Source organism: Mus musculus, chromosome 1, assembly GCF_000001635.26.
Source record: "Mus musculus strain C57BL/6J chromosome 1, GRCm38.p6 C57BL/6J".
NCBI classification, from domain to species: Eukaryota; Metazoa; Chordata; class Mammalia; order Rodentia; family Muridae; genus Mus; species Mus musculus.
The window spans coordinates 186,671,059-186,697,871 of NC_000067.6; the positions used below are offsets into that span (position 1 = coordinate 186,671,059).

Below are 26,813 nucleotides of genomic sequence, written 5' to 3' on the forward strand. Positions count from 1 at the left end.
TACACTGCAGTACCACCCTGCCGGAACTAAACATATCAGAGACCACACAGCTAGTAGGTGGTGGAGCCAGGAAAGCATTGGTTTATAGTACACTGTCAGGCCTTCCTTTTAAGATTCAGGTAGAATTTATTACCCAAAATATAGGTGCTTGCTGTTCTAAAAGGTCTGTGTTCTCAGCACCCACATCTGAACGCTTACTGCCACCTGCAACTGTAGTTCGGGGGATCTGACTCCCTCTTCTAGCCTCCATGGCACTGTGCTGAAGTACACATAGACACACACACACACACACACACACACACACACACACACACTTAAATGTTTTTAAAAGAAAGACTAGAGTGCGTTTGATGTCCTTGCCTGTCTATTACTTTCAAATATCCCATGCAATGCTAATGCCTTTCCACTGTGTTGCTCTCATTGTCCTGAATCTACTTCAATACGCACAGCTACCTGGATTAATTCCTTATGAAAGAAAAGAACCTCCAGTCCTGTAAAACAATGAATTATGATAACAAAATTCATTAAAGATAAGACACATACCCAAGGTTCAAGGCATTCAAAATACTTATGATGTTTAATGGCATTCCCTCTCCCTCCTACCTCACCCCTGGGGCTAGGGATGGACTTCAGGACGTTGCCTGTTCTGGACAAGAGCTCTACCACTAAGCCACATCTCCAACCCTTGCTTTTCTTTTCTTTTTTTTTAATGCATCAACATGATCTGGAAGGTGACTGAATTGCCATATGTGGTTTAAATAACCTTTCCATAAGCCTTCTGCACATCTCCTTGCCCGAGAACTATTAAACATAACCACAGAGTTTGCACAAATGCTAAACTCGGAGGTGTGGGAAGGGTACAAAGGCAGAGAGCAAGCACGCCTGGGACGATGCACAGTGACTCTGAGTGTAAGAATGCGGGGCTTTTCCCCCAATACATGTTCAAGCTCCACCTTTCCTGATGGGGAAATTCGAAGGGAGCACTTCCTACTTGCAATACCCTCCATGGAAATTTCTTCAGAAGGTGCTGGCTGATTCTACTGCAACTTCGAACGAACTTCACAATTCCTGACTCATGGCCTGTGTCCCACGTCTTGTAAGTCCCCTATGCAATAGCTGGGGTTAAACCCTTTGATTAAAAAGGAAAAAGAAAGAAACAAAACCACACCCACACATTCATGATTGGTGAGTTGATACACAGCTCAAACAAGGAGTGTCAGTTTTTGGGGGATTCTTATCAAGATGCCCAGCGTCATTCATTGCCTGTGACACACACACACACACACACACACACACACACACACACACACACACACACAGAACTTTTGGAAGGCAAGTCAGCAGTCACTTGTGGACAGTTTCATCCTTGTCTTGGTTCATGTAGATTGCTACTGCAATAGGAGAGGCGTTTTGAGAGACCCATGCTTTGCGGCCTCACCCTGTAGGAGGTTAGCAGAGTCACAGGAACATGCCCATTCCAGCGCACACTGACCAGCAGAGATTTCAGAATCTGCCAGAACGGAGCCCATTCATGCAGTCAGGTTGGACTGGGCAACGGACCCCTCAGTGTGTCACAGATACCTGCTTTCTAAAGTCGGGGTGAGTAGAGAAGAGAGAACAAGCTCAGCCCGTGCCTTCCACGACAGCATTTGCAACGGGACATTCTCAGAAGAGCAGAGATGCCTGTGGTGCCCAAGGATGGCCAGAGCCTTGGGCTAGGAACAGGGACTGACGGCTTGAAGAATTCAGCTTCTAAACTCAGACTTCTCTACGCAAAGGGCACTGCTTCATTTCCAGTTCATCCTTTTATCTCTCTTTTACCTGAATTATGGTTTCCAATTATGGAAAATCATCCTTTGGGTTTGGTCCCCATACCCCGGTGTTCACAGGACACATTGGCACTGTGAGGCCAGCAGAGAGAAACCCGATTCTCCACAAAGAAAAACCCTGACTCCTTGCTTTACTAAAGAAGTTAGAGTGGTTGCTTAGAAACAGCCATCCAGCCAGTGGTGGCCATCAAGGACCTTTGTGAATACAGCCCTGCTGTGCCTAAATGTGTGTCTTGGAGCACATCTTGTCCACGCTAGGGATGGCTGCTCTTCCATGGACACGACTCACCAAAAAGCTTCACTTCACACCTTTGCTTCTAGAATTTTCCACCTCCAGCTAAAAATATTGCTTTTGGGGTGAGATTCAACCTAAGCAGACCCTTCTGAGGCGAAAGGACTGGTAGCAGAATAAAGAACTCCTGCAAGGGGCCTGGGGGAGCGAGGTCCTTCTGTTTGTGTTTCCAGCCACTTTGGAAGGCAGCCCTGGCACTGCAGGGGGTGGAGGGGCTCATGAGGACCTTGTCTGGCAAGAAAGAAGACTGCATTTTCACAAAAGCACATCAAAGTGAATGTGGGGTTATTCTGTGGGCAAATTAAGGCTAACAATGGCAACGCAACCCACTGGGTGTCTCCTAACCTTAGGTCATCAGGTGAAGGGATGAGACTTAGCTGAGACAAGACATGGGCACTCCTCTGGCACCGAGGGATTTCTTCAATCTGAAACTAATTCTCCCCTGCCCTAGTCTCAAATGCCCCTTTGCATGTGCATGTTCCCATGTACACGCACCCATGCTTTCATGCACATGCACACGCGTGCACACACACACGCATGCACACACGCACACACACAGACAGAGACACACATACCTAAAAGATCTCATTGGAAGCTCTTACAGACACAGTGGTCAATACAAACCTCTAAAACGCTGCCTCAAATCCCACAAGCACATCTGTGAGTGAGACTGTGCACGTGCACATGTCTGTGTGTGCGCCACAGAGCATGTATATAGGTTGAAGGACAGCACATAGGAGCTGTTGTCTCTTTCCTTCACCCAGGTGGATCTGGGGTTGGAACTCAGGTGGGCAAGCTTGGCAGCATGTATGTTTACCCACTGAGCCACCTTGCTTGCCCTCAAACCTACTCTCCTTCAGGGATGTCACAGAGATCCCAGCTGGCCCAGACTTCTAGGGTTTGTCTGTGATCTTGTCATCGTTACCAAATGAAGATGTAAAGAGACTTAAGGCTTGGGATCTGGCACACGTGGATTCAAGCCTGGCTCTACCAAACACCAGTGTAGCCTTTACCAAATGACTTAACCGTTTACACAGTCTCCAGGAACCTAAGACCATAACATCTGACTCCTAGGGTATATGGGATGGTTAAGGAAAGGGAAAGAATGGAAGACACAGTGGGTTCCTGGGCCTGTTTGGCTCTGCAGGATGTGGTATTAGCATTGCTGGCCTTATACCAGCTAGCTGCGCTAACATATTAACCAGGGACCTTAGAACAGCACACACAGGGTTAACAGTGGGTCATACATGTGACTCAGCTGCACTTTCTTCACAAATAGAGGAAGAGTTAGCAGAGTCTGCCTTATAGATGGTGAGGATAAAATAGAGATAAAAGCATCAAAGCAAAATATTCAACACAGCCCAGCACGTGATGAGCACCCCAAGTGGTTCAGCTCTGCTATTTCCTCCCAGATCCCGAGTTGTGTTGCTTGTGGCAATCCTTCTTTTACTTTCCCAGGTAACCCCCCATCCAAACATGCCTCTGACTATGGAGCCCACATCCAGCACCTATGCTGCTCAGTCTCAGCACCTATGCTGCTCAGTCTCAGCACCTATGCTGCTCAGTCTCTGCTCTGCATCTTGGGGGGGGGGGTGAAATCTGTTAAATCTTACACTTACAAGGTAAGAGGCCTGGAATGTTCGGTATCTCAGGCGGAGCTCAGTAGTGTCTTGGCACCAAGACACACACTCTCTGCAGCCTGGGGCCAAACTACATTTGGCCACTTTGTGCAATTCAAATAAAGATACTGAAAATCTTCCAGCTTATAAACATTGGACTGCTCGATAATCAGAGGACTTAGTGTGTGTGTGTGTGTGTGTGTGTGTGTGTGTGTGTGTGTGTTTGTGTGTGTAAAGGCTCCTAACAAGAATTTTGCATATGGTTGTCTCCTTTCAGTTTGAGACCCTAGCATATTCGATCCACTTTGACTAAAAATTTTAGGTCAAAATGAATCTATTTCTAGACGGGAATCTCTTTCTTCGACTATTCAGACCTGGGCTATTTTCTCCCAAGGGTTTATGATATGGTACATTAATGACATCGGAGCCTTGGGTGACATAATTAGCCTTGAGCTTCCCCTTAATGGGAGTGAGAGACGGTGATATCTTTGGTGGGTGGGTGTCATGGTTCTGCCATTTAATCATCTGAAAAAGTAGTTTAGCCTCTCTTTGCCTTGGTTTCTTCAAAGAGAAATGAAGAAAATACAAATCTCATGACTGCCGGAATCAAATGAATCACAAGTCTCCACAAATGCTGGCCACCGGAAGCTCTCCTAAGTATCGCTGTTACTGCTGAGCAAGCACCAAGTGTGGCTAAAAGGAACACAGCCTGTTCTAGGCAAAGGGTAACTGGCTCCTTAAGGAAAAGCTTTAGATTCAAGGGGGCTTTTCTTCATCGTTTATCAAATAAACTAAAGGCACATAAAGAAAGGTGTAAGTTATATTATAGACCAGCCTGTAAGCGTTCATCCTGGCCTTCTCCAGTGCAGATGTTGTAATAGCTGGACTCTTCACACACACACACACACACACACACACACACACACACACACACACAAGGGGGGGGGAGCGGTCTTTCCATGGCTTCTCCTTCTACACCTTTCATTATGCCTCATTTTGCCTCACCCATCCCTCCCCAGGTAGTCAGAATTTATTCCCTAACAGGTAAGGAAAACATAGCCAAACTGTATGTGTTTCTAAGGAGCTACGCAGAGGTGGTACCAGGGAAAGCCTAAGCTCAGCACTTATTTTAATGGAGATGTGAGAAGAGGCCAGAGCAGCTTTTAATTCAGTGACATCTTCAGGGGATTGCAGGCTTCATCTTTTCCATCCTGTTATCCTGAGAGTAGAGCTTTCCCCTGGGCACAGCCACCCACACAGGGACTGGGGAGGTCTCACCTTCCCAGGGGTCCTAGGCAGAGAAGCAGGGGGGAGCCAGAAAAGAGTGGCACTTCTGTTCTTTACTTGAAGAAGGGTACATACCTCCCAGGGTGACATAATATTAGAAGCACGGGGCTGAATGAATCACAGTGCTGACGTGGGGGTGGGGGTGGGGGTGGGGGTGGGGGTGGGGAGGGATGTCCTTGTGGTTAACCACATTTTACTGGGGATTTTTATTGATTGCTGTTGTATTGAAAGAGACATGACTCAAAGGTACCGTATCCACAGTCATATGAAACACTGGGCTCTGGTGGGAATCAGCGGCTATGGATGTCAAGAACCACAGCGTGGGGTGGGAAAAGGTTTGCTGACGTCACAGGTATCTGCTTCTCACCCTCTGCTGCTGAAGAGCTTGCTCTCCCTTCCTTTCCTGTGGCTGTGGCTGATTTGGGCTCTCTGAACCTGAGGGATGTTTTCCCTCACAGGTTGGCTTTGTCAGCCAGGCCACCTCTCCTGTATGTTCACATTGTGCTGAGCCTATAAATCCATTTTTGTTTTTGTTTTTGTTTTTAACATTCTGCGTTGTGTGTCATAGTCCTTTTACAAGTCTATCTCAACAAATAGAATACTAACTGCCGAAAGGCAGGGCTAACAAAATTGAGACGTCAGAATGAATAAAAATTCTGCAGTCAATTAGGCCAGTCAGGTTCCTTTCCTCATAGGGGCCCCGCATGCAGTGGCCAAAAACAGCAGCCTCCTTGAGAGTGTGTGCAGCCTATCGCCTACGTGGATCACCCTGAGGGACTTTGGAGGCAGTTTTCTGGTGGATGTTCACGTCTCTGATCTCAGTGGCAGGTATGTAAGGTATGCAGGGTACCTTAGGGAAGCCCCAGGGCACTGTGGCCAGATGTCACACCGGCCAGGCCAGGTCAGCCTGCCCGTCCATCCGGCTGCAACAGTAAGAAACACGCAGCCTCGACCCTGTGTAAAGCCAAGTTCAAGTTCCCTGGCTGCCTGCAGATCCACGTCTCAAAGCGGCTTCACCCAGTGTGACACAGATGGATCTGAGACACACAGTAGCTCAGAGGAGGATCATTTGTGTGGGGTCAAACACATCCGCAGTCAACCACAGTTCCCTTGGATGAGAGGCGGGTCTTACACTCCTTAGGGCTTCATCGTGTTCTCATACACCTGGCCAAACCATATTCCGTGATAAACCCTACATCCTAGAAAGATCGATAGCAGCAGCAGCAGGGACAGTCCAAGGATCTGAAATAGGCCATCCGAGTGAGGACTTGCCCATTCTCTTGTCTATCGGCCTTGAGACGTCTGGGCTTTACAGTCCACTCGGCAGGACCTTTGCACCTTTCTGCTTGAGGCCTGTTTTCCTCTTCCAAGCAAGTGGTCTTCCCACAATGCAGTGCGTGCATGTTGAAAATGAACTGAATAAATGAGATAAAAATGTTCCAGGTGGTGACTTTCAGGGACAATCCACGAAGAACTTAAACCAAGAGGTTGAAGGGGTGAGATAGTTAATTTGCTATCCACTCAGGGGCGGGGCAAAGGGCAGGGCGGGGCTGGGGGCGGGGCTGGGGCGGGGAGGAGGTGGCTCTAGGAAGTGGGATGCTAGGCTAACCATCAAGCCCTCAGTTCAGTCCCTAGCACCTGTGTTAAAAGCTGGGTGTGGTATGGCTGCACAGACCTCTAATCCCTGTAACCCCTATAGGGAAGTAGAGCTAGGAGGGAAGCCAGTAGCTTCCGCCTTAGTGAAAGATCCTATCTCAAGGGAAGAAGGAAGTAGGAGATAGAACAAAACACCCAATGTCCTCCTCTGGCCTCTATACACATGTAAAGAGCATATACACACAAATTATACACGACATACACGCATGCACAAACGCACACACGGACTCGCGCACGCACACACACACACACAATTTAAAAACACAGGCTATCTACTTTGGGAAAGCCTTGCTAATACATAGTCCTTTCAGGTGAGCTCTCAGTTTTCTGCCCTGACAAGGAATACCACTCTACCCTATTCAAGGCTTTGACCAGTCTTTCTGAGGAAGCTGGAGTGCAGCCGGTGGAAGCTCACCTCATATCTTCTCTACTGCTTTAAGTGAACACAGTCCTATCACTGAGTAGCTACCACACCGTTGTATGGTAGAGTTCAGGAGTTCTCTTCCTGCCTAACTGAAAGTCTAAAATCCCCATGCTCAGATGCTTTCTCCATCCACCTCCCCCGTAGCTGCCATGTCTTTTGGGATTTCTGAATTTGACAGTCTTTAGATACCTCGTATTTCTAAACAATATCTGTAACATTCTTACATACTCTCCTGGAAACTTGTCCCTCTCTTGGCTTTTCTGTACCATGAGGTGGCATTGCTCACACCTCTCGGTGTGTATGTCAACAGTGTGGTTCTAAAAACATGAGCTGTCACTCCTACTTTTTCAATCGAATTCTCACAACAGAAAAGCAGGGAAGTTGAGGGCTTCAACAGTGGCCAGGAAATGAATAAAAGAAGGGAAACCTGGCCAGCCCCTCTGAGGGACCAAGTATTGTGAATCTCTTCTTTAAAATTCATTAAAAATTCATTAAAAATTCATTAAAAAGTCAATTAAAAAAATCCACCTTTTAAAGGAAAGAAAGTGAGGCTCTGAGAGGGGAACAGGCTTGCTGGATTTTAACCTGGTCTCTCCATGAAAAGCCTATAGTTTCTCGACACTAGTTCATAATTTAATTGTCACACGCAAGACAATTGTCCATCAGAGGTTGAGTCCCTTTCTTAGCTTATTGACAGAAGCTTGCGGAGGGAGGGAGTCAACCAACAAAACAAAACATTAGCATCTTCTGAGCTGAACTGGAAGGACCACCTTCTGTCCCACAAAGCAAAAGTAAGGGAGTCCCATTACAGACACTCATCTGTCTAGACAGATGACTAAACAGGGGTCCCTCCAGGGTTAGACTTGAATTTCCTCCATTCAGCCTGTTGGATATTTAGCAATAAAAAAAAAAAAAAAATTAAAGGGAAGGGAAAAAACCCCTCTATTTAAAGGCTGCAGTTCTGTTCTAACTCCTCCTCCACGGCTAAGAGAGTAGTTTAAAAGTCATTTCAACACAGACGACATGTGGTAAAAGTCTCAAGCAGAAGTCAGATTGAGACAAAGGGGGCCCTAAAAATACTCTGGTGAAGGCTGGCTACAGATACAAGAACACAGGCCTGAGTGTCCCTTTATAGCCCTCGTGACAGCAGCTTGAACTCTCCGAGGGAGTCTCATCCAGGTATTCCTGCAACTGGGGACCAGAAGCCTCCAAATACGCCTCTTCATATGGGCTGGGGCTAGAACGTCTCTTCTCTCTGCTCCTTCAGAGCCCCAGGGATGCTAAACTTCCCCTAACTTATAAAAAGAAAAATGCTATATAGGTTTTTTTTTTTTTCTTTGAAAAATAGCATAGGGATTTTGACTGCGATTACACACAATCTATGAACGGCTTTTGGTGGGACTCCACAATATCAAACAATTCACAACTACAGGAGGTCTTTCTATCATCTAGCATCTTCCTTAATTTCTTGTTTGGAGTTATAAAGTTCTCACTACAGAGGTCCTTCACCTCCTTAGTTAGGGTTCCTCCAAAGTAAGTTTTTCGAAGTCATCACAAATAGGAGCGTTTCCCCGATTTCTTTCTCGGTGTGCTTATCATTAGCATGTAGAAAGACTATTGATTTTTTTATATGTTAAGTCCGTATCCTGCCTCTTTGCTGAAGGTATTAACTCTGACAAAATGTCTAACTGCCTTCTAAATATTTCTGTGTATGTCTCTAGACAAATATTACTCTCGTAAACAGAGAAGCCTTTCTGACCATTGAACAGGAGTGAATACAGAGACCCTGGGCTGTACATGGGATGAGGATACATGATTGCTGAGAGCTCAGACCCACATAAGATATTTGTGCCATCTCCTCGGCTCAGGGACACTTCAGGAGATGGGACGGAAAGAATGTAAGAACAGAAAGATAGGGAGAAGAGCTGAAAAAGTCTACCACTGGGCAAGACACTGCCATGACAATCACACCCTCACCACAGATGCACATCTACACAAAAATGGGCCTATTGTTAACAGCTGGGCATGGAAAGGGGAGGCGGGAAGGGGCCCTGCCTGCCACACTGTTGAGCTATCTGCTGATAGAGTCAGAGGGAGGGAGAGTCATTGCCTTCAGCTGTGTACCCACTGGTGACACTATTGGGCCTTGTTTAAACTAAGTGGGTTATAAAACACAATGGAAAATCATGAACCTGGGATGTGCGGGAGAGTATAGGGCAGAGAATAATTAGAGTACGTTATATACACATACAGAACGGCCAATAACGAGATTAATCAAAGAAAGAAAATTACAACATGGAGGGGGGAGTCAGCATGCCTTCGTTAGCCCAGAGAAATGGAAACACAGGCTGGTGGTGGTCAAATTATTATTATTATTATTTTAAAGCCTATTAATTAGTACTGCTACACTTAGGGGACACAGTGTTCCTCCAGGTAGGCAAGTAGGAGCTGGCCAGTCTGCCACTCAGGGAGAAATTCAGGCATCCTGTGACTAAAGCCTGCCTTCTCTCTCTCTTTTTCAGAAGCCCTCACCATGATGCACAGTGCCTTGCAAGGATTATGGTGCACACTTGCAAAAAAACTCAGTCCCTGTCTCATTTAACAAATATTTATTGGGCTCCCGAATCTGCCGCATTCCTTCCCATGTGTGGGGATTGACCGGCTTGGCAGAAATGGCTATGGAAATTTTTGAGACCTACTGGTTGATCCTACTGGTGCTGATAGGATGCTAATCTTTCAGCAGTAAGTGTTAGAGAATCAATGCACTCTTTATGCAAGTGCGGAGTGCTGAAATTCGCCAGGCTGAAAACAAAACAAGGAGAAAACAAAATAAAACAAACAAACAAACAAAAAAAAAAACCATCACCATTGTCTACACAACTATAAGGACTGTATATTGTACACCATAATTATTGACCAATGTAGGGAGAACGATAACACACTTGTCATGCATCTCATGTGCAGGAAAAAAAAAATTAGTTTTTGCTCTTCAAAGGAAACACATGAGCCCCTGCTTCACCCTGATGTCTGTGTTTGAATCCATGGACGTCTGTCACAAGCTTCTAAGAGAGATATACTGTAGCTAAGAAACCGAAAAGAAGAAAAAGAACACATCTTTCCCTTTCCTGGAAAATAGCGACTTCCTTGTACACAAGACACACATGGCTCCCAGGCCTCCGAGTCTGTCTCTCTGTCATCTCATTCCTACAAATAAAATCTCACTTAAACTTAAAGCTGTATCCCTTAAGGGAGAGCTGCCTCTTGAGTCAGACAACAGCCCGAGTTCATGCTCTGCCTCTGCCATCTATCATCTGGGTGACTATGGGAAAATGACAGGGGATATCTGTAAGCCATACTTCCTGCCTATAAAACTGAATAACCGTGGTCACATATAGGGCCAAAACAGACATTAATTAGCCCAGGACCCAACTAATTAGCTACTATTAGCAACATCATTCAGAGTTTTGCTTGTTGTGTGTATAGGTGTGTACCTGGCCGTGTATCTTCATGTATCTGTGGGTGCACATGTATGTATTAGCAGGTAGAAAGGAGAAGACAACCTGGGCGTCATTCCTCGCTTGCTGTCCATGTTTCTATTTGACACAAGTAAGTTCTCTCACCGGCCAAGAACTCACCTAGCAGGCTGAGTTGGCTACAGTGAGTGTAGGGGTTGCTTCTCTTCTCCCAGCCCTTGCAAACTCAAGTACTAAGTTTCCTAGCCCCACCACTGACTCCAAAGCTAGGATTATAAGCACATAGCACAGAACTGGCTTTTTTATGTGGGTTCTGGAGATGAAACTGGAACCCTCATGTAAACCCTTTACAGCCTGTGCTATGTCCTGCCTTTATAATATTAGTAATGTCAGAATCCACTCTCTCCGCCAATCAACACTCCCATCCTAGATCCCTCAAAATATAACAAAATAGCTAGGCAGAACCACAAGGATTTATTATAAGCAATAGGTATTCCCCACAAACAGGTTCCCAGACCACCTAGACAGCCTTTTGAAAGCTAAAGATTCTAGGACCCTCCACAGATGACTGGGTCAGTACTTCTGCAGTTGGTCTGTCTGTAGCACAGGTGATGTAGGCTTCCCAGTTGACTTGGAGGCACAATGGGGGCTTGAACTCTGAACTAGCGCTACCATGCCAGGACATGAGTGCTTTTCTTTGTGGAGCTCAGACAGAGTCAGAACACCTGTAGGTAGCCATGCTGGTGATTCACCTTGCCCAGTGTCTGAACAACAAACTCCTCTGCTTCCTAACAATGAATGCTACTAGAGTTGATGACCCTTGAAGTCACCACAGTCTCAGATCCTCTGGGGGCCACCTCCAAGGTTCCCCAGATAAGGACAATGGATAAAGTCAGTAGCAGTCAGTCTTGGGAAAACAAGCAACTTGGACTAGAAGGACCCCTGCTGCTGCTGCTGTGAGCACAGATGGAGTCAGCTCCACTCTGGAGCAAAGACACAATCCAACTGAATATTAGAAAAATATGCTCTGACCATTTAGATTTCAGAAGGATCCAAAACCAATTTAGACTCCAGTCGGTGGACAAAGTTCACATTCAGCAGACCGGCTCCGGCCATTGCATCATACACACAACAGGGCAATTCAGAAATACAGATGTCCAGCCGTGTGCAAAACAATGCTTTCATTTTTTTCTTCTCCTTCCCACCATTGACCCCCGAGAGCAGGCTGGAAAAGCTTAGCATCTGTTGCTACTAAGAATAGGCTGTGCCGATGGTTATTTATGAACTCCTATGACATATGCTACCTTGCTCACTCGGGGGTCCTCAGAGCAGAGAGCTGTCATGGCAGTGGGGAATCACACAGCAGCAGCCCTTTCAAGCCAGAGCTACTTACTTTCCAGTTTGCTCACTGAGTACAGCAGGCGAGAGCCTGACTCTAAAATCTGTACCTGAAGTGTCACTATCAGGAGACCAAAGTTCTAGAGAATAACATGATACAGGAGGCTTAAGCCAGAATGACGTTCGCATAAGATATACAAGGAACAGATCTGGTTCCCTCTCACAAACTGCTAGAGACTCAGAGACTCAGAGCCTCAGAGCCTCAAAGATGATTAGCCAGAATCCTAGCTGTGGACAACCTCTACTACAGACACCTCTGGGCGTGTCAGAACTAGGACAACAATTTAGGACCCTAAGGTGAGGGAGGTCACTGCTTTGGGGGTAAGCCTATTTCAGCATTCTTCCAACCATGCCTCTGATACCAGAAACATGTGTCTTCACTGAGGGGACAAGCCATTATGAAAATAAAGGCAAGTGACATGTATGTCTATCTTTGTAACATCAAGTCACTCACTTTCCAAAGCTGTACAGACACAGTGTGGACCGAGTTCATATCGACAATATAGAAAAATTTCAAGCCTGGTGAAAGCACCTCTCTTTGCCAACTCCACTACCTACCCTATGATAGACAGTGTCATTTGTTTAAAATGTTGGCTACACTCTTCTGTGGGCCAGTCCTCACATTCCTCATCCTCTCTCTGTGCCCTTTCCTAATGCTACTAAAGTCAGTCTTGGCCATGTGACTTGTGCAATACGGGTAGGGACTGTCACCATGCCTAAGACAGAGTCCCTGAATGGAGATCTTCCGGAGCATGGTATAGCTGGCTCGGAAGGCATACTAAAACAATACGAGTAACAGATACACATTTACTGTTGGCCACTGGGATTGACAGCAGAGCTTCCCAGGTTGACCTTGATCTTAAGAATGATACTGTATTTCACAGAGTCCAAACTACCATAGCACAGCATTGTGCATGTCTCCAATTATTAGGCTAAATACATCTTCTCAATGAACCAACTTTGAAAAGCAAGCCCTTCGTATAACCCTTTAATTCTATCCTCCAGCCTCAGTCTTTCAAGACTTACAAGAGGAGCGGCTCTTGTAGACACACTTCAAATTTTTCAAAGACCCTGGGAAGTTTTCCTGGATGGCCGCTTCCTGACTTTTGTCATACAAGTTCACCAGAAAGGATAAATCTGTTTCCAGAAAACATAAGACACTTCCTGTTGCTGCCAGATGGCCAAACTACAAAGTACAATCTCAAAGGTCATCTTCCAGGTTCTGGGTCCCATCCCCCTCTCGAAGCTGTCCTTTATCTCCCTAAGCCATTGTTAAGCAACACTTTTGGCCTCTGGGATGCCTTGCTTGAAATCAATCACATAGTGGTGGCTTTTGTTTGGATGTTGGGTTTGGACTGCCTAAGTTCCTTACTAAGTTGTAGATTCCCTGAAAGTAGGGTCTGTACTAGTTAACCCTGTCAACTAGACACAGCCTAGAGTCATTTGAGAGGAGAAGCTCAGGTGAAGAAACACTTGGACCAAACAGGAAAGTCTATAAGCTATTGCTTTGACTGTTGATTGATGTAGGAGGGCCCAGCCCACTGTGGGCGGCACTATCTGTAGGTCGTCCTGGACTGAATAAGAAGACTAGCTAAACAGGAGCTGGCGAAGCAGCCTTCCTTCATCATTTCTGATTCTACTTCCTGCCTTGGGTTCTCGTCCTGTCTACCCTCAATGATGGATTGTTACCTGAAAGCCAAATAAACCCTTTCATCCCCCACGTTGCTTTTGGCCATGGTGTTGTTAGAGCAATAGAGAAGAAACGAGAATAGAGTCTATGCTATACTCCTACACTGGCCATCTGTAGACTCCATTGATCTTTCTTGTTCAGATAAAGGAATGAAATCAACCTCCGAGTGTGAAGCCTTTGTGCTCAGAGCTTGAATTAGACACCAAATCTGGCCCAACAGAAATCTTTTTGAGTGATTTACATGATCCCTGCTTTAAGAACTGACTTTAATACTTAAAGAAAGGCATTCTCGGTTTATTTTCTTCTATTGGGCTAAGCTGGGCAGACCCAAAGATTTGGGAGACTGGCTGTCTGCTTTGCACAGTGAAAGGCAGACTATCATCCTTGGAGGCTAAGGCATGGTCACCTATGAGTGATCTGTGTTCTTGGCCACTGAGTCAAAGGAGACTATTACTGAACGTTACAACAAGCATGCACTCCTCCAAAAGCTGCCTTTTCAAGTTTGTCAGTCCAGGATGGGAGGTTTTGGGAGATGTTTTCCTATACAGAGGGAAGAATGCCGGGATAGTTTCTGGTCAGAGGAGAAAGAAGTGAGTTACTGATTACTCAGAATTACTAATTAAAAGCAATCAGGGACAGTGAGATGGCACAATAGGTAAAGGTCCCCACAGCCAAGCCGGGCAACCTGAGTCCCACACAGCCAAAGAGAGAGAACTGACTTCTACATTGACCACATGCACATCTGTGGTACCTGTCCACTCCTCCTGCCACCCTACACCAAAATAACGATGGCTTCCCCTCACACATACACGAATGTTCATGGCGCATGAGCCTGTGCACACAAATATCATTATGGTACAGATTTACATGGGAGTGTCCTTGGAAGGTCTCCCTCCCATGCCTTACAAAGATCTTGCTGGACTTTCTGCTTCTACCTGGGCTACTACTCTGTGCTCCATTCTCAAAGCAGCAGGCACAGTAAACTTTTAGTAAAGCCACCCTGGCTTTCAAGAAAAAGCCAAGGCTCTCCACTGGCCAACAGGACCCTGCATGAACATTCCTTCATTTGTCTTCTACTCCCTCTCCTAGGATACTTTTGAGAGCCCCAGGCTATGCCAGCTCAGTCTGGCTGTTTCCCTTGCAGCTATGGTCTTCTCTCACAGACACTCTGCTCTCCTTCCAGGACCTGCTTGAACATTCCCTTCTTAAACAGCTCTCCCATGCCCTGCCTGTGTGAAATTCTTACTCATCTCTCCCTCCACCCCCTTGCTCTTGTCTTGCCCATAGAGCGCTTGCACATCTATCAGATTGCGCCTTTTTCCTTTCATCTTTGCTGCTGATTGCCTTCTATCGGCAGAGTTAGGAGCTCTAAAGGCTACGGTTTGCTTCCGTGGTATCCACTTAGTGGCAATATCATGACTACAGTGGTGCTCAATGAAAGCAGACCCTCCATAAATTTTGTGAAATAAGTTAGGGTCTTCTAAGAAGTCCCCTCTTTACTTTTTTGTTTTTCCATGATGGCTACAAGCATTGGGTGTTTGTTTTAGGATTCTCTCAATGACTGTAGTTAATGTAGAGACCTTTCTATTAAAAGCGTGCTGTGGAGTAAAATTCACCCTCCCAGTGGGTCTCATGCCGCAGCAGTGAGGTAAGTCATGGGAGGAGAACTGGGCAGTTCTCTGAATGGTGTGCTAACTGAAACTGAAGTCAAAGCCATGCTGAAATGTTCCTACTGTAGGATAAGACTCAGAACCCCGGGTGGCTCAAGAGTCGCATCAGAACTCTGGGAGGCACAGTGTTGCACAAAGCCAATGATTAATTCTCACCAGCTCTAACACCTTTTTGAAAAATATCATTTGGAAAGCAAAAACTGCAGTTATCAGAAGAAGCTTAGCTTGGTTCAGACAGTGGAGTTTACATTCTGTTGTTGGCCAGATCCTAACCTCCATGGGATGTGTCAGAATGAGAACTCAGGTCACAATGAGGACCTCAGTGTTTGGACAAAACACCACCCTGGGAAATTATATTCTGTCTATACCTATCTTATATGCATTAAACACACTTTGGGGGCTGAAGAGATGGCTCAGTGGTTAAGGGTGCTTGCTGTTCTTACAGAGGAGCCAAGTTTGGTTCCCACTCCCTACAGAGCAGCTCACAACTCCAGTTGCAAGATTCAAGGCCTTCCTCTGCGCTCCTTGGGGACTGTATATGGTATACATATATGCACGCAGGCAAAGAAAGAAAAGAGACAACTTTACACATATAAAATAAAAAAGAATCTCCTTCATACCTCACAGTTGCCTGGTTGAAGGCACTTGAATGAAGAGATCACTCCCTTATCTGATTTCAAGATGGCCTCTGCTACCCCCGCACCTCCCCCCCCCCCCCACCATGTGCCTAAATCATTTCCCCATACACTCAAAGCCCTTCCCTGTGGTGAATCTGAAGCAGGGGCTTTGCACGATGCTTTAGTAACAGTTCTACCTCAGTGTTTGTAGGTACATTGGCAAATGGAAGGCACATAGGGAAGACTCCGACTGGGCTGTGGGTTCAGGGGCCTCCCTTGCAGCACCAGCTGATCAAACAGAGGTCCTACAGCATCCAAAGCCTGCCTGCCATGTAGGCCTCTGAGAGTAAACAGGCCAGCAGCATCAGAGGGGCCCCTGGCTCTCACAGCTGCCAACTTCAGTGACATCGGGAGCACCTGCAGACTGTTTAGAGTCTGCAACCTCCCAGCTGCCCCCTCCCAGTGCTTCTGAGTCCACTGGTCTGGGACAGGCCCAGGGAAGCTGCCTTGGGGTATACAAACACAGGATATGCTTGGAATGGCGCCTTTAAATCTTTGTTTTTTAAGACTTATTTATTTTCTTTTGTGTGTACAAGTGTTTTGCCTACATGTACACCTGTGCACTATGCCTGTGTTTGGTATCATGGAGGCCAGAAGAGGCTATCAGATTGCCTGGAACTTGAATTACTGATGACTGTGAGCCACTACAGGGTTACTTTGAACCAAAACCGGGGCCTCTTACCTCAGCTATCTCACCAGCTCTCATTGTTAAATCTTAATGGAGTCACTAGTGTCCTGGAATGATAGACATAGACTCCCCACACCCAGCCTCCTCTAGGATTGGGCACATCCAACCTTCTGACATTTGCAAAAGCATGTTGCCATTTACAAAGATCTCCCTTGGGAACCACATAATTGAATTTTTAAAAACTCATGAAGTTTTAAGTAAGTTTGTGTTGAGCGGCATCTGTAGCCATCCTAGGCCAGGCCCAGCCTGGGGGTTGAACAGATTTTTGGAGACCAGCTTTTGTATTATATTAGAAAACACTTACACAAGTTAACCTCATATAGATAGATAGATAGATAGATAGATAGATAGATAGATAGATAGATAGATAGATAGATAGACAGATAATCGGGGATGATGTTCTACAAGATCACCATCTCTGACAAGCATGGGAAGGAGACTGAATGCTTCCTCTCTTCCAGGGCATTGTACAGATCAGCCCCATCGCCAGTGTCAGACACCTAGATGTCACCAGCCCTCAAGTTACAGGATAAAGAAAGGCAGATATCCCACCCTACTGCTGCTGTCTGTGCCCAATGTCTCTTTGGAATGGAGGAACAGTTCAAACAAAGTGACAGGGATGACTCTTGAGCTGGCCAATGAGGCCCAGGTATGCTCCTGTCTTCAACTCCCTGGGTTACATGTGTGTACCATCGTGCCTGCCATTTTTACATGTGTTCCGAGAACTGCACCCAAGTCCTCCTAAGTACAAAGCAAATACTTTACTGACTGAGCCATCTCCTGGTCCTCTGTTAAGGGGTCTTGCCTGGAAGACCTGAAAGAGATTTGTCATGTGGGTTGGAAAAGCCTCCTAGTACACAAGAAGCTATCAAAGCCAGATCCCTGTATCTCTTCCTTCACCTTCAGAGATATTCAAGACAACTGCAGCATCCCAGAGGAGTGCTGGAGTTTCACAGCATGTCTTATTCACTAAATGAAGAGGGAAATTCTGGGCAGTTACTAACTGAAAATAACTCCAACCAAATGGGAGAATGCAAAAAGAAAAACTTGTCTAGAAACTGGGAAAGGGCTCAAACCGATTGCTAGCTAGAACTCAGCCTGTTTGCTGGGCAGGAGAGCGGGAGGAACCTTCTACTGAGGCAGTAGGTGAAAGACTTACAAAACGAATGGGCTTGGGTCCCCAGAGAGGGCAAAAGCACAGGTTTGGAGCCTGTGGTTAGGGTGGAGAAAAGCCAGGTCACCCCCGAATTCCAATGTCAGCCTCACTACGAGCTAGCTTTGAGAGAAGGACAAGGGACTCACTGCTCCACACTACAATTTCTTCTTACAAGAAGAAGAAAAAGAAAAAGAGGAAGAGAAGGAAAAGAAGATGGGAAGAGGAAGAAGGAGAAGAAAAGAAGAAGGAAGAAGAGGAGGAAGAGAAAAAGAGGAGGAAGGAGGAGGAGGAGGAGGAGAAGGAGAAGGAGGAGGAGGAGGAGGAGGAGGAGGAGGAGGAGGAGAAGAAGAAGAAGAAGAAGAAGAAGAAGAAGAAGAAGAAGAAGAAGAAGAAGAAGAAGAAGAAGAAGAAGAAGAAGAAGAAGAAGAAGACAATGACAACAATGACCAATGACATTCTGGTATTAACCCGGTCTTAGGATGGGTGGGTGACCTGGGTAATGGGGCTGTAGAGAGGATTTGACCAAGGTTTGTCTTTACTAATTTGCTTCCATCCTCTCCTCCCCCAAACACCAGTCAATGAATGGCACAATTAACTCTTAGGTTTAGAGAGTGGAATGAAATAAAAATTCAGAACTGAGAAACCAGATGTAATTTGTCCCACACAAGAGCTATCTCAGTGCAGATTCAACATTTTACTGATTTTATTTCCACTGTTCCCTCTAGCCACTGTGGGCCCTTCCATATTGAAATAAAACCACCAACATACACTCTTAACAGAACTGGGACCATTGTTTTTGTTTTGTTTTGGTTTTGGTTTTGGTTTTTCATTAGAAAACCTCAGCTGCAGCCACTGTATGTAACAGTTGTTCCTAAGAAGCAAGGCCAGGCATGGAGAGTTACAAACTAGATTCTCAGGAGAATCACCCTCCTCCATCCCCCATGCCTATGTAGAACCTCCACACACATTTCAAGAGTCCTAACTTGGTCTATTTCTTTTCTTCCTGTGTATGGCTCAGAAACAACTCAACCACTGAATTCCAAGAGTGTTGGCTTACTCAAATCTGATTTTTTTGTGGACTCACTGTCCAGAACACAGTACACATTCAATCAGTGCTAATGGAACCAGTTGATGGTCCAAACAGAAAGAAGTAGAGATCTGTGGTTCTGGTGGCCCGCATTCTAACATGTGGTGGTTAGGGGCTTACACCTGGTCTCCAGGCTCAGCTAGCCGAGAGTCTAACCTATCACAATCCATTTTTCTCATGCAACTCAGACATGTCAACAATGAAAATCAGAGATGATGGCATTAACACAACTCTCCCAGAAGCCTCCTTCTGTCACTCTGAAGGGCAGGGCCGTGGGGGTGGCCTTCTTTCCCTCTGGTTCTGTATAAGAAGCATTAATTGAACAGCTACAGTGTGTCAAAAACAGGAATGCACACACAAAGTCTGCAAAAGGGACCCCCTCCCCATTAACATAGAGGCCTTACTCCAGGAAATGGCCTCTGTGGGGATCAAAGGATCAATATTTTAAATCCTGTTGTGATCCCTGGCACACGTAGCTCACACTTGGTAGTAGTCATTCTTGCACATGAGGCAGCGTGTCACTTCAAAGCTAGTCATCAGTTATTCTCATGAAACTGACTAGAAAATTCCAGGCACTTTTGTGACTGCACACCTACAAGTTGTTTCTCAAAATCCTGTCTCCCCTCTGACCAATCAATTCCCCACTGGAGGCACATATAAAAAAAGACTTGGTATCACCATGTCAAAGGAGGAATAAAGTGGACAAGTGTACTCACCAAGGTACCCACAGAGCACCTGGGACTGTCTGGAGCAAAAGCTGCCCAATGAGCCAGAGGGTGTTGTAACAACTGGGCAGACAGCTAGGAGTTTTAAAAAGCAGTCATTAGCTATTTTACTGAAGACATGCCCAGCCCAGAACTACACTAAGATTCCAAGTAGAAAAGGGACTTGCTGGCTAGTCTTACCATCCCCCACACACCATCCCTCCAAACAGCAGACATCTGGTACCCAGAATAGGACATTAAACAGTCCAATTCTCAACTCCCACCCTTGATTTCTAGCTCCTGATCTCATGTCATGCCTTACCCAGCAGCCCACATTGCTCAACACAATTGTCCCGTAAAGGTGCACGGGTCGTGAAACAACAGTTTACAGTTTGTATACTGAACTGGGGAAATGTAATACCTTGCATTAGACTAAAGAGGAATGGGAAAGGCCTTTACCCACTTGGATGAAAGACAGCCTATCATTAAGAACAAAGCTTGAACTTCTGTTTGGCTGGCCTAGATTTCACGGTTCTTAAAGAGCACCTGGCCTTAGTTCTTCTCCACATATGAAAACCCTTTCACCTATGGGTCAGAAATCCAAGGGCCTGCTGGTTTGGAGCTGTGGATCTATGGTTTCAAATGCTGACACATGTTGAAAGAGATAGAGCTCGCTGTCCTGATAGCCAACAGAGCTGTCATGACTTCCAACAGAGCAGCAATTGGACTTAACTGAGGCCATCTTATTCTCAGAGACAAAACACACCCACCGGAACAAAGAAAAGAAAAGAAAACAAAACAACCCACACATGTATGCATGTGTATCAAAGGGAAGAGAAAACACTACTGAATGTTCAAAGTAGCAGCTTCCCTCTTGCCAACAGGATTGATGTGTGTGTGTGTGTGTGTGTGTGTGTGTGTGTGTGTGTGTGTGTGTGTGTAAGAGAGAGAAGATGCAGATTAAAATCTGTTGATTTTCCATGAATTTACCCATGCTTCTGTATTCAAGAGATAACAAACGTGTCCCCCCCCCCCCCCGCCCCCAAGATGCCGTATTTTAAGGACTGGGAGATAAAAGGCAATCTCGTGATGCAATCCTATTAGTTATCTAGTTTGTGAAGTGATTGAAGCCTACATCCAGATCCAGTAGGGATACAGTCTCGTTCCGGCAGTTCGCCCAGGTTTAGAATCCACGAGCCTTCTGTTTGTATGTCTGTATGAGTGTATCTTCCAGGAGTAACTGGCACCCTTCAGACCTGACTAGAACCTACTTTTGACAAGACAAAGGCCAGCATGAGCTTCCTCCCACTGCACTTTAGACAACGATAGCTCTTCCCACACTCTGTAACTGACCATCTCCAGCATTCATCCCACTAACAAGACCCCAGTGACAGATGTTCACACATGAACAGATTTGGCTTTCAAGACAGAAGAACACTCTTTGGTTTGGAAATGGGGCTCCACTCAGCTGGTGTGGCTGGGACAATGAGGGCTATGGGTGATCTTCTCTCTGCGCATGGCGCTGTCACGTTGCTACCATATGCTGCTTCCAGCTCGCATCTGCGGCCATGTGTCTGCCCCAGTAAGCGACTGTACTGTTTAGTTTTATAGTTTCTCCACAGTCTGATAGGGAGAGTATCCCTCACCCTGCATATAAATTGTTTGTCCCAAGATTAGCAAAGGGGGCTTTTCTCTTTCATATCTGACCTTTACAAAGCCGTGCTGAAAGTTATCCTAAATAAAAATCTTAAGGAATATAATCAGAGACGGGCAGAGATACAAAGCCAGCGGCTTGCTCCTCTGTATGATGGCCCTATGCATTACTTGGGGGGAACCTAAGGCCTTTCCCTGGGAAACAGCACCTTCTTCAGGCCAGTCCATGCCCTGATACAGAAGAGACTCCATTCTGCCCACTGAAGTTAGAAGGCTGATGTTGCCCAAAGTCATGTAGATCATAGGAACACTTGTGAGAACAAGGAGAGGGGAGTACTCTTCTTGAATCCTCTAAGTATGCACCTTTGGTTTGTTTTCATCGCACTATGAAGTTGCAATATTAATATCCCCCTTTCCCCTCTCCTCTTGTCTTATTCTATTGCCCATTGTCTGCTTTTTAATTAGGGCCCCAAGAAAGGGATCTCTGGTGGAAGCCAATATGAAAGTAAGATCACCAACTGTGTGGCTCTATAAAGAGGTCAATAGTGACTTCTCCGGCCACAGGAAGAAGTCCTCTGTTAAAATAATCATTATTAAACTTCTATGTGATTGTATAAGCGGTGACATGGATAAATGAAGCTCTGGTTATCCATGATGCTTCTCGACATAAGAAATGCTGTGAAAAACCAGAGACATTCAGTCTTAGAGGAGATGGATGGCATTCAAAAGGGCCTGGGTACTAATAGGATGAGAAAGAGGAATATGAGTTACAGAGACTACGAGGTGGGGATAAAATGTTTAGCACAGACCCTTCATAAAATAACTAAAGACTATGATGTAACTCACAAGAGCTCTGGGGTTGTTTTAGCCCAGGACTGGTAAGACATGAAGCAAACCCACAACTTACAAAGGGACACTTTTCCTTTGATGTAGCTGGTTGGATGACCCTGAGGGACACTGAGCAAAAGGCCTTTCTAGAGTCTAAGAGGCAAAGAGTGGAACTAGGAGTTTTCAAACTTAACTATGCCCATGAGTCCCCTCTGGTGTTTGTTATGAATGCAAATTACCAAGCCTTTGTCTCTGGCCGCTCCTGGTTGTAAAAAGCGTTCCAGAAACCTCCATCTGGCCAAGGAGGTCAACAGCTCCTGGAGCGCCTCCTTTAGAAACCACCTGGGAATACTGTGCGGAGTTCATTGGGTGTCATTAAATGTCATGTAAAACTCTCGGTCCTCCGAACAGTTAAGACAACAGGTTACTCTTGCAGAGGGCCTGGATTCAGTTTCCAGTCCCTCTGTGATGGCTCGAAACTCTCTGCATCTTCAGTTGCAGGGGATCCTATTCTCTCTTCTGGCCTCCAAAGGCACTACTTGCACATGGTGCGCATACATGCATGCAGGCATGGCCATACATACATGCATACATGCATGCAGGCATGGCCATACACGTAAAATAATTATATCTTTTTAAAAGTCTCAATAAACTTCATGTCAAATTAGTTCCTGAGAAACCCTCCCCAGCTCTCCATTCAAGCATCCATGGTATCTTTTTAATAACAATAATTGCACAGCTGGGTTCTGCCACTATCTAACAGTACTAAACTACAAGTTTCAACTGTTCTTAGAATGTTGCTACAACTGTTACTGGGCAAGACAATCCTGCGGCTTGACTCAAGGCCCTCGTTGCATGGTGCACACTTGTGAAATGAGATCTGGCTCTGCACACATCATTTCATTACTAACCACGATACTGTCTGACAGTGGAACTCTTCTGGAATACATCCCTGTTCAAGACACAGCACAGGCTTCGCAGGAAGCAAAGAGGCTGTTCAGGGTGCATCTCCCTTAGGTCCATCTAGTGACTTTAGTTAACACACTTAGCAACCTAATCACATGACTAAGGGCTACAAGAGTGGGCACTGTTCAAACCAGCAAGGTTTGCTGGTTGTTCTTAATGCTTCCAGATGTCTCAGATACAAACAAGATACTGAAAGATAGGAGCAACTTAGGGGTTTCATAGGCACCTCAGAAGGTGAGATGTGCTGGGGCTTCCAGGATTGAAGGCTGGAATTCAGCTTTGGTGATGCCCCACCACTTCCAGACCATGAAAGGGTTTTGTAGCCCGCCTTCCTCTGTCCCTGTCCTCAACTTCCAGAGCTTCAAATGCCAAGGGATGAGCTTGGATGTGCAAAGATACACCAATGGAATCCCAAGAGACATCCCAGGGGGCAGTCCCTTCCATAAAAGCTCTTCCTCTGCAAAGAAATGGCCTTTATCTGGGATTGCTCCTTTCTTCTTCTGGCCCAGGGTCAGAGTACACTGTATGCAATTTTCAGGACTTTCTGAGCTAGCCTCTTAATTACAGAAATTCCTTATAAATCAAGTAGGGACAACTCCGGGGCGATCGTGAAGATGTCAAAGCAGAAGTGACAATGAGATAGAACTAGTGGATGAACGGTGGACAGCCCGAAGAAGAAGAAGAAGAAGAAGAAGAAGAAGAAGAAGAAGAAGAAGAAGAAGAAGAAGAAGAAGAAGGATTTCCCCCACGTGGAAAAATGACAAAGCTCTATGACATCTGGTGCAGACGCGATCATTGGCGATACACGTGGTCTGAGAAGCACTGAAATTACCAAGAAGGAAACCAGTCCAAAGCTTGGAAATGAAATTGCATTTCCCAGAAAACTCCCACTTATATTTTGGCAACAATAAATGTCCCAGTGCTGTTAAAATCTACCAGGAAAACCTCTACCCAGTTCTTTTAGCTGTTGCTGTTTTCAGGTGGAGTGTTTTGAGAGCTCCCCAGCCTGGGACCATGTCGGCCTGATGCTCAGAGCCCAGTGGTGCATTCTTGTTCACGGGACGGAATGAATGAGGTTTCCTATGGCAGCCTGAAGTTATGAATGGATGGTGATCCGTGAACTGGCTTGTTGGGACAGATGTGTTGTTTGTCAGTGTGCTGTGGGCAAGATGGGGAAGGCCACGTGAACAGAGCCAAGAACTCAGGCATTTTTCTTTTTCTTTCATGAGGCTGGAAAGGTCCTGTAGAACTTCCTGAAACAAACACCACCAGAGAGCAGATCTCACATAGCTACCCCATGACTGTGCGTTCAGATATGTGGAGTCTCCTCTTCAGGAACAACCTGGCTCCTAATTACCAGTGTGGAGAGAGCCAGGAAGGCCTGCGGCAGCAGAGACACTCTCCCTGGGAATGGGGGTGCATGGAGCCGGCTGGTGTGAAGGAAAACAGCTGCCTGCCGAGGGTTGGAAATGCATTCAAACTATTTTCAGATGGTTTGGGCTTCACAACATCCACAGAGTATTTCCCATCTGCCTTTGGTTTCTCAAGTCATTGTGGCTAAAGAAAAATCTAAGCCAAACATTTCTAACTTCTCAGGCCTAACAAGTCCAAGCGCTGCTTGAGAGACTGAAAGGGAAGGGAGCGGTCCACGGGGCAGGGTTTTCTCAGCTCCACGAAGCTTCTCCTCTTTCCAAAGGACCTAAATCCAGTCAATTTCCTCTTGAACAGAAGAGTTTTCTGGCACCAGTGGAGTGGTGTTCCCAAGCTGCCCCAAGAAAGTTAGGGCACAAATTCACAGAGGAAACATCATACAGTATACTGATAAGCATGACCCGAGGGCTCAGCATGGCTGGTCCCTTTGTCACTGGTTTGGATTGCTTTCTCAAATCACTTCAGGTGACTCCCAAGAAGTCCCTTGTACCCTCTCCTCCAGTTTCCTCCACCCTCTGGGGTCCTTCACTTGTTGAAGCCTCTGAACATAATTCAGAGCTGGGCCAGAGCTGGTCTCCAGTCAAAGTGAGTCTACCCAGCTTAACCACGGCTGTCTGACCTGGCTTGGCAGTGCTCTCTCCAATGCCCTGCTTCCTTTTACTCAATAGAGACTCACTGGAGCAGGGGATGGGGCATGGGAGAAAAGGGGGGAGGGGCGGGGGTTGAGACAGGGAACCACCATGAAGCCACGGTGAGAGGAAGCCACGGTGAGAGGAAGCCCTGAGAGCCAGAAGCAGTTGTGGTAGGTATCCTCACCCGTGCTACACCTACACCGTGGTTCAGAACACTAGTAACAGCTGTTACTGACTTCGTTCTTAACAAACTGAGAACGAAGCCCAGGCAGGCGATAAGCATGAACCCATGCTACAAGGCCAGAAACGGCACAGTTCTGAAAGCTTGTAGCAATGGGGCCATGTTAGACTCAGGGCAGGACCCTATGTTTACAAACTCCACCCCAACTCCCTCTGGTCCATCTCCTGCCACGCGTTCCTCTCTTGCTTCTACTTCTTATCGAGTTCTAAAGCGCAGGCTCGTTTTGCCATCCAGATGGGTTAACTTTCTCAAAGCATCCTAGAATGCTTGGGAGGGGTTGCAGTCCAGGTCAAAGCCAAGGACTTGATAAATCATAAGGTTTGTATCAATCAAGTGAACAGATGAAAGCTGAATAGGTTGAAGGGGAAAGAACTCCCTCCAGTTTTTTGCAGTCTTCAGAGATACTTTTGTTTCCCTAGGAAACGATTCTGAACTTGCAAATGCAGTGCTCCTCTGGAGGACAGAGTCATTCTCACAAGGATTCAGGTCAAGGAAAGTCACGCTGAGCTACCCACAGTGGCACACGCCGGTGGCTCCAGTACTCAGAAGGCAGAAGCAGTAAGATAAAGAGTTCAAGGCTAGCCTGGACTACATATCCCAAGGTCTGAGCTACATATGAAGACCCCATTTCTACCAAACAACAGGAAAGGCAATAGAGTCCGTTTCCTGGACTGTGTGTTAAGGCCACTTTGGAGGTTCAGTCATTCTCAGAAGGCAACACTCATTTGCTGAACATTTATTGAGCAAAGACAGTGTGCCAGGTTCTGTAGGGACAGAGAGAACCCGAGACATCTACAAATCCAACAGCACAAGACAGTGTAGGGAGGCAGAAATGAGAGTAAACCACAGGTCAGGATCTCGGGGTGCGCAAGAGCCAATCAAATGTATTCAGACAAAACAAAGGTGGTCTCTTACAGAGAAGCCATCTTCTTACTGCAACAACCCTCAAAATCCAGTTGAAGAAGCAACATCCACAGGACCCAGAGACATGAAAATCCATGGCCTGCGCATGGATAAAAGCCAAAAGAAAAGCTTGCCGGAAAGTAGTACTAACAGGTTGGTAACAGGCAGAGGCGGGGCAGGACAGGATGAAGGCAGAGCTGACCTTATAGGGTTTACAGAGCTAACTACTGAAGAGAGATGAACCTAAGAAGACATCAAAAGCCTCCTGGTGTAAGAGGTCACCTACCTTGCCATCCTTTCTCCTAAAGGTCATTTGAAGAATAATCAGAGTGAACCAGAGAACTGGACCCACTGGGTGGAACATCCATGGAAAGATGTGGGGATGCCAAGACATCCCAAGAACGCAGAAGTGGTTCCCTGGGACATCTCAGCTCATATAAGTACTGCTGAACCCATGCCATCTCATAACCAGTCATGCACTAGAATCTGCTGGAGTAGTCTTCCTTTCT

The 26,813-nt window shown here is 46.1% G+C and overlaps 1 protein-coding gene and 1 non-coding gene across 5 annotated transcripts in view; one reads left to right on the forward strand and one right to left on the reverse strand.

Moving 5' to 3' along the window:
• Tgfb2 (transforming growth factor, beta 2) overlaps nt 1–26,813 on the reverse strand; it is an 86,911-nt gene that overhangs the window by 48,272 nt on the left and 11,826 nt on the right. For 2 of the 4 annotated variants that reach the window (XM_006497136.4, NM_001329107.1), the window contains exon 2: nt 19,663–19,746. The exons of the other annotated variants lie outside the window; for them this stretch is intronic. In XM_006497136.4, coding sequence (XP_006497199.1) covers nt 19,663–19,746 — 84 coding nt within the window. The remainder of the gene's footprint in view (nt 1–19,662; nt 19,747–26,813) is intronic. 4 annotated transcript variants of the gene reach the window in all.
• Gm26169 lies at nt 5,684–5,818 on the forward strand. The gene has a single exon (XR_003949232.1). It is a non-coding gene; the product is annotated as a small nucleolar RNA SNORA70 (small nucleolar RNA).